This window comes from Chroicocephalus ridibundus, chromosome 4 (genome assembly GCF_963924245.1).
Source record: "Chroicocephalus ridibundus chromosome 4, bChrRid1.1, whole genome shotgun sequence".
Classification (NCBI taxonomy): domain Eukaryota; kingdom Metazoa; phylum Chordata; class Aves; order Charadriiformes; family Laridae; genus Chroicocephalus; species Chroicocephalus ridibundus.
In genome coordinates this window covers 30,223,559-30,233,712 of record NC_086287.1, presented here as the reverse complement: position 1 = coordinate 30,233,712, position 10,154 = coordinate 30,223,559, and the positions used below count along the sequence as shown (strand labels likewise).

General features: G+C 48.0%; 1 protein-coding gene and 1 long non-coding RNA gene across 2 annotated transcripts in view; both read right to left on the bottom strand.

Moving 5' to 3' along the window:
- Positions 1 to 1,739: 1,739 nt before the first annotated feature.
- Positions 1,740 to 3,723, bottom strand: CLEC14A (C-type lectin domain containing 14A). Its single transcript, XM_063332448.1, has one exon. It carries the CDS (start codon positions 3,721 to 3,723, stop codon positions 2,428 to 2,430), a length of 1,296 nt encoding a protein of 431 aa, XP_063188518.1. The 3' UTR covers positions 1,740 to 2,427.
- A 2,215-nt stretch (positions 3,724 to 5,938) lies between these two features.
- LOC134515323 (uncharacterized) overlaps positions 5,939 to 10,154 on the bottom strand; it is a 232,986-nt gene continuing 228,770 nt past the window's right edge. The window contains exons 2-3 of the long non-coding RNA XR_010070949.1: positions 9,731 to 9,843; positions 5,939 to 6,396 (exon numbers count right to left, since the gene is read on the bottom strand). This is a non-coding gene — a long non-coding RNA (uncharacterized LOC134515323). The remainder of the gene's footprint in view (positions 6,397 to 9,730; positions 9,844 to 10,154) is intronic.

Genomic DNA, 10,154 nt, shown 5'->3' with positions numbered 1-10,154 from the left:
ATGGAGCTCCACATACACTGGCCCCTAAAACAAATTACTTACAGTGACAGTAACAGAGGTGGTATTAAGACAAAAGGCATTAGTGGCTAAATCATTTGCCAAATCTGTGCACATCTGAATGAAGAATCAAGCCTCCTATGAAAGCTGAAAAATGCCTGCCTTCTGAAATACAAATGTCAGATAAACAGATTAGAAAAGTATGCAGATTATGAGACAGTTTTGTAATGACCTAGCTGACCTAGCTGGATTTTGTTCCTGTCATGATATAATGGAATTTATGACTATAGACAGCCTGATGGCTCACAAATGTCTGGGATCCCCTTAACAAAAGCAAAAGACTGTTTCTCAGATAGCAACAGTTTATCATCATTATGCAGAGAGAGAGGGAAAAAAGAAAAAACCCATGCTATGTCATACTTTATCCTTAGCAGATGTTTGCACCAGATTAATCTTCGAGTCTTTGCTTGCAAGAAAAATCAGTAATAACACACATTATTGTTTGAAACAGAGTTCTCCAAACTCAACAGGAAAGTGACAAAATGAAAGCACTAGTCAGAAGGTCAGCTCTAAAGAGAGAAAAACAGTCAAAAAAGGCATATTTAAAAAGACATTTCAGAGCTTGAAGTCCTTTTAAGGGCAGAAGATATTTCCCCACCCTCCCCACACCCCAAAAGGCTTTGATGAGACCCAGTTAGTTGTGTCTTACTGCACTCAGAAAACCTTGAATCAATATTTAGCATTAACGCTTTAATTGAAAACCAACCCCACAATAATAAGAATTGAGCATCAGCACTCTGAACTGCAAAGAAAGCAAGTTCTGTGGTCAGGTTGAAAGCTGCTCTACGGGAATTCCCGAGAGAAATCACAGAGGAAGTGTTTACCTCATTTAGAAAGGGGCACAAAGGGTGAATCTTTCTTTCCTTGCTCTCAAGGGAACTCCATGGAAAACAGTATACCTGACTAAAAAGAATGGGATTTGCAAGATGTATTTGGACCTGCATTAAACTCTTGTCACAGTGCAAAGTTCGTCAGCACCTTGTCTGATTTGGCTCTAAGGGAGCCACATATTGCGTGCAGAAACCAAGTTTTAGAATCATAGAATCATAGAACCATAGGGTTGGAAGGGACCTCTGGAGATCATCTAGTCCAACCCCCCTGCCAGAGCAGGGTCACCTAGAGCAGGTTACAGAGGAACACGTCCAGGTGGGTTTTGAATGTCTCCAGAGTTGGAGACTCCACCACCTCTCTGGGCAGCCTGTTCCAGTGCTCTGCCACCCTCAGGGTAAAGAAGTTCCTCCTCATGTTTTGGTGGAACTTCCTATGTTCCAGTTTGTGCCCATTGCCTCTTGTCCTGTCCCCGGGCACCACTGAAAAGAGCCTCGCCCCATCGTCCTGACACCCACCCTTTAAGTATTTATAAGCGTTGATAAGGTCCCCCCTCAGCTGTCTTTTTTCCAGACTGAAGAGACCCAAATCCCTCAGCCTTTCCTCATAAGAGAGGTGTTCCAGTCCCCTAATCATCTTTGTAGCCCTCCGCTGCACCCTCTCCAGCAGTTCCGTGTCCTTCTTGAGCCGGGGAGCCCAGAACTGGACACAGTACTCCAGGTGCGGTTTTTGTACCAACGCACTTTAGGAGAAAAACTGTAACTGAAAAATTTGTTGCGCTGCTACAGTAAAAATGAATATTGCACAAAGTAACAAACAGAGCGATGATCTAGGTTTTAAACCATTCTTTATTCTTTTCATCAGCTGAAGTATAAAACTGACTCCCCATTAACCTCCCACTTCCTCAGCAATTTAATGACCTTCTAAGTACAGAAATGCTCTTTATTTATAAGAATGTCAGTCTGAAAAAGTATGGGTCATAGTTTCCTCCAAAATCACAGCAGTTCACCTCTCCAAGCACTCCAGCAATTAGAAAGAAAACGAGAGCCTCCAAGTACCACTCAAACAAGGAGTGACTTCTAAATTAAAAGACGCGAGCGCTCGAAGTGCTCCCCTTCGCACTCGTGCCAAGTAAGGCACCCGAAGAACAGATTCTGAGAGGATAAAAACCCACAACTGTTGCAGCTGCAGACAAGCAATCGTTCTGTCGGCCAGGCCGCTCTATCGGTATTTTGCTTATGTCAGCAGCTACAGAACTGTTTTTCAGACCGACAAAACCGCTTGACTGTCCAAAGGCGTCAAAATCCTGAAAAAGGAAGGGGTCGCTTGCAGAAACGCTCCGCTGCACACCCCCAACGTCTGACAGTCCTGCGAGTCCTGCTCGTCCCACGGCGGCTCGTCCCACGGCGACTCGTCCTCGGCTTTCTGCAGCAGCCGGGCTGGGGGCGAGAGAGATCGGGGGGGGGAGCCCAGCGCTGCCCTGGGGTGGGAGCTGCCGCCCGGGTCCGCCCCGAAGGACGGGGAGACCCGCTCGCCGCGGGGCTAGTCGCCCGCTCCGCTCGGCTCCGCGCAGCCCGCCTCCGCCTTGCTGCCGGCCTCCGGCGGCTCCTTATCCCCGCCGCCCTCGGATTTCTTGTTGAAGCAGAGCTTGAAGACCCCCAGGACGGTCATCACCAGGATGACCAGCACCACCACCGCGACAGTCACCAGAATGAAAACGTAGTTGGAGGAGGAGGAGGAGGGGGAGGAGGAGGAGGGGGGCGGCGGAGCGACCGTCTTCTCCCCGCCGGCGGGCGGCCCCGCGGAGCCTCCGGGTGGCGGGGACCCGCCACCCGGAGGCTCCGCGGGGCCGCCCGCCGCCGCTGTGGTGGTCGCCCCCGTAGCCGCACAGGGGGTCCCATCCCCGTCGCTGCCGGGGCTCCGGTAGCCGCAGGGGCAGAGGGGCTCTCCCACCCCCTTCCAGGCGAAGCCACCTCCCGCCTCGGGCTGGCAGGTGAACTGCACCTCCCCGCCGGGACAGGTCACGGAGAGCACGGTGCCCGGCGGGCTGAAGCCGGGGCCGGCGCTGCTCTCCTCGAAGGGGAGGCGGTAGTCGAGGCGGAGGGCGGCGGCGGGGCGGAGGTCGGGGCAGGCGCCCTCGTACGGGTACTTGCAGGCGTAGCCCTGGCTCGGACGATGGCACGGCCGCTCCTTCCAGCCCCAGCCACGGTCGCCGCCCGGGGCGGCCGCCGCCAGGTGCAGCCCGGCGCAGCGGACGGCGAGGCAGGAGCGCACGGGCTCCTTCACCCAGCGGCCCAGCGCCGCCGGCACCTCCCGTGGGGCCGCCCCGCCGCCGTCCCAGGAGAAACCGCGGAGCGGCTGATCCGCGTCGGTGCAGGCGGAGGCGTTCCTCTTCAGCCCGACCCAGAAGAGCGAGGGCGCCGACCCCGCCGCCGCCAGCAGCCCCAGCAACAGCCTCAGCTCCGCCTCGCCGCTCACCCAGGCCAGGTCGCCCCGACGGCGGCCGCAGGCGCTGCGGGACTCGGTGTAGGTGCTGTTGGCGAGGTGGGCGCTGAAGCAGGCGCCGGCGGCCTGGCAGCGCACGGCGGACGGCGGCGGCGGCGGCGGCGGGGTCCGGCCCAGGGCGCAGGCCGCGGCCAGCAGCAAGCAGCAGGGTCCGGCCCGCCTCATCCCGGCGGCGCGGCGGGCGGAGGAGCTCGGGCTGTCCCGGAGGCTGCGGCGGAGCTGGGCCTGGGACACCCGCCCGCCCCGTCCCACCTCAGCGCCGTCCCCGCGCCCACGGCCCTCCCCCGGGCCCGCCGGAGGAAACGTGTCGGGAGCCGGGGTTGACCTCGGCATCCTCCGTTTGTTGGCGGGCGGGCGGCCGCCGCTCCCTGCGCAGCCGGGAGGCGTTGGCCCTGCCCGGCGGGCGGGCGGCCAACCTCGGGGGAGGGCGAGGGTGGAAAGCGCCGGTGCCCGCTCCGCCGTCGGAGGTGGCCGGGGCCGGGGTCGCGGCCCTATCTCAGGCCTGTGTCTGGGGGATGCCTCGGCCCATCCTGCACAGCGTTTCCTGGAGAAAAGCAGTCCAGGTGCAGGGAGCTCTTCCATGAAAGATGGAGGTTTCTGGGTTTGGTGAAGCCTGGTAACCAACCCCCTAGCTCCCACAAAAACTGATGTCGGCTCACTGTTTTCAAGCAAGTTAGCCTAAATGCATTTAGGAGCCTGTGCTGACGTCCAGTAGGTTGTTCTTAACTGGTCCTCCATTGGCGGCTGTGTGAGCTGACACAGAACCGGCCACAAAACCACGTATGAAATGCAAAGAGTAAATTTAATCTCAGTGCCTCACAACCCGGGGGATCTCCAAAGCAGCACCTGGGCAGAGGCACGAAAGCGGGAGCACAGAGTACTGCAGAGCTTGGTCCTTGCTAGAGAGGGTCCTTGCTAGCAAGAGAGGTTTCCAGCCAACCTGCTGTTCTCGCTCGGGTATCAGGGGTTCAAGCAGGCGTAGTTTTCCACTGTGCTTTGATCTTTCTGACAGCAGAGCAGGAATCTCAAGCATGTTCGATAACGTACCTCAAAGTCCATCACAGGCCTGTGTTATCTAAGTGCAGGTATTCTCCTTGTCAAGCACACAAGACTAATCACAACAATTAGTGTGACACGTGTTTTTCAACACCTTCAGCTGCAAGTCACTCGAGCATTTACAATCCTCCTCGCCAATCCTCTCTTACTTTCCCACAACAGTCTGCCTGTCACCTATTTCCATACTCCTCACTGTGATGTCTGTCTGCTGCTACCTCATGTGTACGTTCAGATACAGCACCTGTCCGAGTCCCCTCCCCCGGCGTTTTATGTGGTGCAAACCCACGTGCATATTGCATGCGTTTCATTGCCCAGCTTCCACTTTGGAAGAACCCCTGTTGATGTTTTTTGTTTTGTGAGTGTGATATAATACAAATCCCTAGCGTTTGAGTACCCAGAAAAAAAAAATGGAGAGAAAAGCAGAAAATAAATAATCTATTTGGAATTTTTTTTTTTTTTAAAGTAAGGTTCATTAGTAGTTGCGGTCTGTGGAGGCGTGAATTCTACCAGTCTTGGATCAAGGCTGCAGGTGGACTCAGTCCTGCACAAAGTGTGTCACATACACAGCAATTCTGTTTATCACGATTGCAAGAGTTAGCAACATTTTGAAATGCATGAAATAGAAGTTGATTGGGGTAAACTGAATTCACACATTCATAACTGTTTTTAGGCAAATTTTTACATTCAGTTGGTATTTTGCTTCTCTTGGTATTTGGCAAAAATGAAACTACATCAAGTATTGCCTACATTCTTACAATTTTTATATTTCAGGAGCTATTAATCTGCTTTGGTAAAAATAATTACTTTAAATTTGCTACATGCAACTGGGAATGTAATTAAATTTGGGTGCCAGGAGACTTGATTTTATGGAAAATAGGTTCTGATAACAAAACAAGAAGCTGTTGGTTTAATTCTAGATGAAATCAGAATTTTGGCTAATCAAGGTGTAGAGATGATACAGCCACCAAAGTCAACATCTTCAGTGTTGTAGCAGCTGTGTTTTCAGAGCTCTGCTGCCGACTGGAATTGTCATTCCCGCGTTCGTTCTTCTCCTCAGGACTGAGGCACCGAACCCCGTGCTGGTGCAGGTGAGCATGGGGAGATCCTCGCTCTCTGCCTACGCTCCCAGCTGGAAAGATGCGGTTCAGTTTGCATCAGGGAAGTTTTATCATTTAACATTCAGATCTCTAGTTCTTCACTGGATCTAGCCTTAAATGTACCTAAACTAAATGAACCATTCCTTTAGCTCTTTGATGTTTCTTGATGAAGTACAAAGCTATGCTTCTACAAATACCTGTCAGCTTAGTATCTCGCACTGTTTTCCCCAGATGTGGTTGATAGGTTTGGGAGAGAAGAGAGGTTGCTACAGCTTTACTGCTGCCATCTTGCTGGGAAACACAGACAAGGCTTTGCCTAATATGCCCCTGCAATCCTGCAGCTTCAATTTGTTTTCTCTTGCAAAATTGAGTTCATTTATTACAGCTGAACAGAAACTAACTTTTAGAAATAGAAGGAATAATCCATGAGCCCCAAAATTTCCATTTTATGCTTCAAACCCAAGGCTCTGTCCCTGGGGAGGAGATTGCGGCTCATTCTATGAAAACATTTGCTCCTTTGCTTCCCTTCTTGGCTGTCAGCAAGGCCATGATTTGAGCCATCTGGGATGGCCTCCCCGCCAGGTAATTGACGGGTACTACCAGCTCATTTCACACAGGCCACGACTTTAATTTCCTAGGCTATATTTGAACCAGCAATTTAGAAACAACAGGTTAGCCACCAGTGCCCCAGGCAGTCCAGTCTCATCAGAGGAACTCGTAACGCACAGAAAGATGAAAAAACTGCATGCCAAAGCTGACAGCTTTTGCCAGCAGGACGTAGAGACAGCAGCTGTATGGCTACTCGATCTGCCTGTGTACCCGCTCTTCTCTCCTATGGCTGCTCCCGAGACTCCTGCAAAATATTTAAAAAATAACAGGTCTACTAGATCTCCAGAAAACAGCTCTTCCTCTGGTTTTGAATGTTCTCCTGGTTCCATTTTAAGTAAATAAGAAAACATTTTCATTGTCTTCATGGAGATTTTCCTGAAGACGTCCTTTCTTGAAAGAGAGGATTAGTTTCTCACACACAAGTGCTGGCACCAGTCACCATGTGAGGCAACTAAACTTCTACGTATAAAGAACGCTTTATTATATGAATGTAGATGTTATATGAGTGATTGACTGATGTATAAGTCCTAGTGTGGCTGCTTTGCTCAGTAGTAAAAGCCTTATTTAGCTGTAGTTGTTCCTTACTCCTCTACCTGTATGATCCGAGCCTTTGAAAAAACAGGGGCTTGCTTTAGTTGTAATTTTACTAAGAGCCATTAGGTTTTTTGTTTCATTATATCAACGTATCAGTCTTATAATAATACATGCTTTTTGACTAAGGAGTAATGAGAGAAGGGCTGAATTAATAAAGCTACTTTTCTCTTTGAGGGTGGATTTTTTCTTGCATTCAGCTGCTAGGGCTTAAGGGGGTCTGTTTGCTTTAGAAGCAGTCTCACAGAGAGGTACAGAGTCCTGTTCTTACTAAGAGCTGTATTTGGCTTTGCAGAAGTAGATGGATGGTGCAATAAAAGAGATCTGCCTGGCTGTGAAGGGGACAAGTAAAATGATCTCGTAACACTGCGATCCGTAGGGCACAAGTAATTTCACTAAGCTGGCTGGTGACACTTCTCATCCCCAAAGGGGATACCAGAAAATGTCTGGAAATGGATGTGTCTACCCATTCTTCCACAAACCTGGGAACAGAGTCTAACAGCAGGAGCAGCTACAGTGTCTCTTTTCTGCTAGCGTAAAGGAAGGCTGCTTAATGTGCACCTCCCTTTATCAACTCTCCTGTACAGGTGAAGAAACCTATTGCGGTCTGTTGCATGATACAGATTTCTTTGGAGTTGGAAACTTTGGAGAGGGAGTGAGAAAGGCAGGAGAAGATCAATAGTCTGGCAGCACTGCCTGTTTGCATGGCTCCGGCCTTTGAGCGTGCTGCAACCTTGTGGAGTCTGCACCCGTTGGCAGTGGGGAGGCTGCATTGTACCAGTGAGCTCGCTCCTTCCCCTCATCCCACATCCCAACCAATATCTCTACTGGATACACGCATCCTTCTGCTGAATTTATCATGGGCAAAGTCAAAATATATTCCCCATCTTTCAGTGCTCTGCTAAGACACAGACAATAATTTCAACAACCTGATGGAAACAGGTATTTTGAAAAAGTGAGAATCACTGTTGTTTGATGCCATGCCTCAAAATATAGCGGTTAAGTCCTCCTTTCCTCACTCAGTGCTCCATGAAATTGATATTGTGTTCAAGAAGTGGTTAATCAAATAATAAGGCAGTCCTACATTTCACATGTAAGTTGTGTTTAAGCAAAGAAAGGTATTTTCTCACTAAAGGGTTATATTCTTTAAGAAAATACCCAAGTTAAAAAATCAGACCCTCTTGAAGTCAATGAGAACTGTCTCATTTCGACAGTGTGCCAAGATTTCTCCTTAATTTCCCTGCATTCAGTCGAACAACTTGTAACAGGAAGTAAAAATGCCAGGTGGAATCTGGCATGCTTTTGTTACTTTTCCAGGAAACAGGACAAGAAAAGGAAATAAGAATTTCTCTCTTATTGTATCAACTTGCACAATCGTAAGAATTTAATTATTCACTTCTCAAAAGGACTACATAGAAAACAAGGTTCACTTACACAGTTTGGAAAAGATAACCCAGCAGGGGTCATGCAAGTTCCTGTCTACTGTAATAACAATTTCCAATGACATTATCACATAGCTACAGGACTTTTTTTAAAAATAGGGAATAATATTTAACTGCTGTTGTGAACACAGTGGTATATCTGTTACATTTATGACATGGACATAAAATATAACTAATGCTGATCCGCTGAAGGGACATTTAATAGATGGACTGCATTGGCAAAACCAAACAAATAAAAAGATATGGCTGTAGCATTACCCAGTATGCATATGTTCACCTTAAAGCCTGTTCAGTTAAGATGTTCGTGTTTCCGTTACTAATTATGCAAGAAAATAATGTATTCTGTTAACACTTCCATTCATCTTTAATGAGTTATTAAGAAAGATTCCAATCCTGTAATTAGCTAGGGGAAATGAACTCCAGAACTCTCAAATTAAACACTTTTCCAAAAATACTGTAGTCTATAAATATTTTTTATTCTCACTCTAGCCCACTCTCCTTCCTTTTGTTGATGGGATAATTCATACTCGTTCTATCCCAGCCTGCAAATTCTTCACATCTGTATTGTGTAGCCCTGTCTGGTTGCCCCATTTGAGCATCATGTTGAGTATATGTCGGTGCAAGGGGCTCCACAGGAACTGGAGGTAGGGTATGGCCATATGTTACAGTTTGCAGTTAAAAATGTCAAAAAAAAGCAAAAGCATGGAAATGTGTCAAGGTATGATCAACCTTCCCTGCATCATCTTCTCCTTTTTCTGTACCTTGAATGACAAACACCCAGCAGCGGTCAGAGCTTTGACTGGTTTGATATATTTTAGTGGTCTATCTGAAGTGCCTGCATGCTGCAGAATCTGAGCTTTCAGTAGTGTGTATGTGTGTGTGTACCTGTACTTAGATGTTTGTATCTATATCTATAGATATAGATACAGAATAATATAGAATAGAATGAGAATGAGAAGAGAAGGGAAGAGAATAGAATAGAATAGAATAGAATAGAATAGAATAGAATAGAATAGAATAGAATAGAATAGAATAGAGTTAGGCTGAGAGTGCAGCACAGGGTTAAGTTGAGGGAATGGAGAGCTGGAGCACAGAATAAAATGAGTAGGCAGGAAAAGAGGGAGTAGACACAAAAAGAAGAGGATAGGGAAGGAATCAAAAGAAAAGACAGCAATAAGATCATTCACCAGTGCAGAAGTGCCAGAGTGGCAGAGGGAAGCAAGGGGCCGTGTCCCTGCTGCCGCTGCCCCGTGCGGCACAGGCGCTGGTGTGTGAGGTGCTGGTGGTGACCGCAGGTGTGTTTGCACAGCTGGGCAGCCCCCACAGCAGCCTGCTGTCAGCATGGAGTAAAGGACGCTGATAGCTAAAATGAAGGGCATTTACCACATAAAGATTATAAAGATTGCATGTGGCTCTTTATAAACATATTCCTTTAGGCAGCTGCGGGAGATCCACTGTGTACTGAGGGACGTTCGCAGCCTTAAAGCTACTTTGTGGCTCAAAGGCCACCCTTAAAAAGCATTATTGTCAGAATGAGTTTGATACCTTCTTTATGCCATTTTCTTTCTGGTCCATCAGGGTGTTATCAGCAGCTTGTATAATCCTTAGGTTTTACAGGTCTGGAAAAATGTTGTGCGCAGTTCTGATGTCCTCCCATCCTAGAAAAAAGAACAACCAAAAGATACGAAATGAGAGATTGGTTCCGATTTACCTATATCCTATTATATGTTTGTAATTTTTTATCAGGTTTAGACAAAATTAAAACATTTTGGGAAATTAGTGTATTCATTTAAAGTGAGAAAACCCCACAACTTTAGTAACTTCCTATACAATTATAATTATACAAGCTTCTGGGACTGGCAGACTTTTTGGGATGAGGCAAAGTTTCCTAGGGAAATAAAGTAAAATAGAAGGAAATCTAGTGGTAAAGAGTTGATTTCACTTCCTGGCCTTTTGCCCAGACTGACCA

Coding starts and splice junctions, on each gene's coding strand:
- CLEC14A (XM_063332448.1), bottom strand. CDS start 3,723: ATGCCGAGGTCAACCCCGGCTCCCGACACGTTTCCTCCGGCGGGCCCG.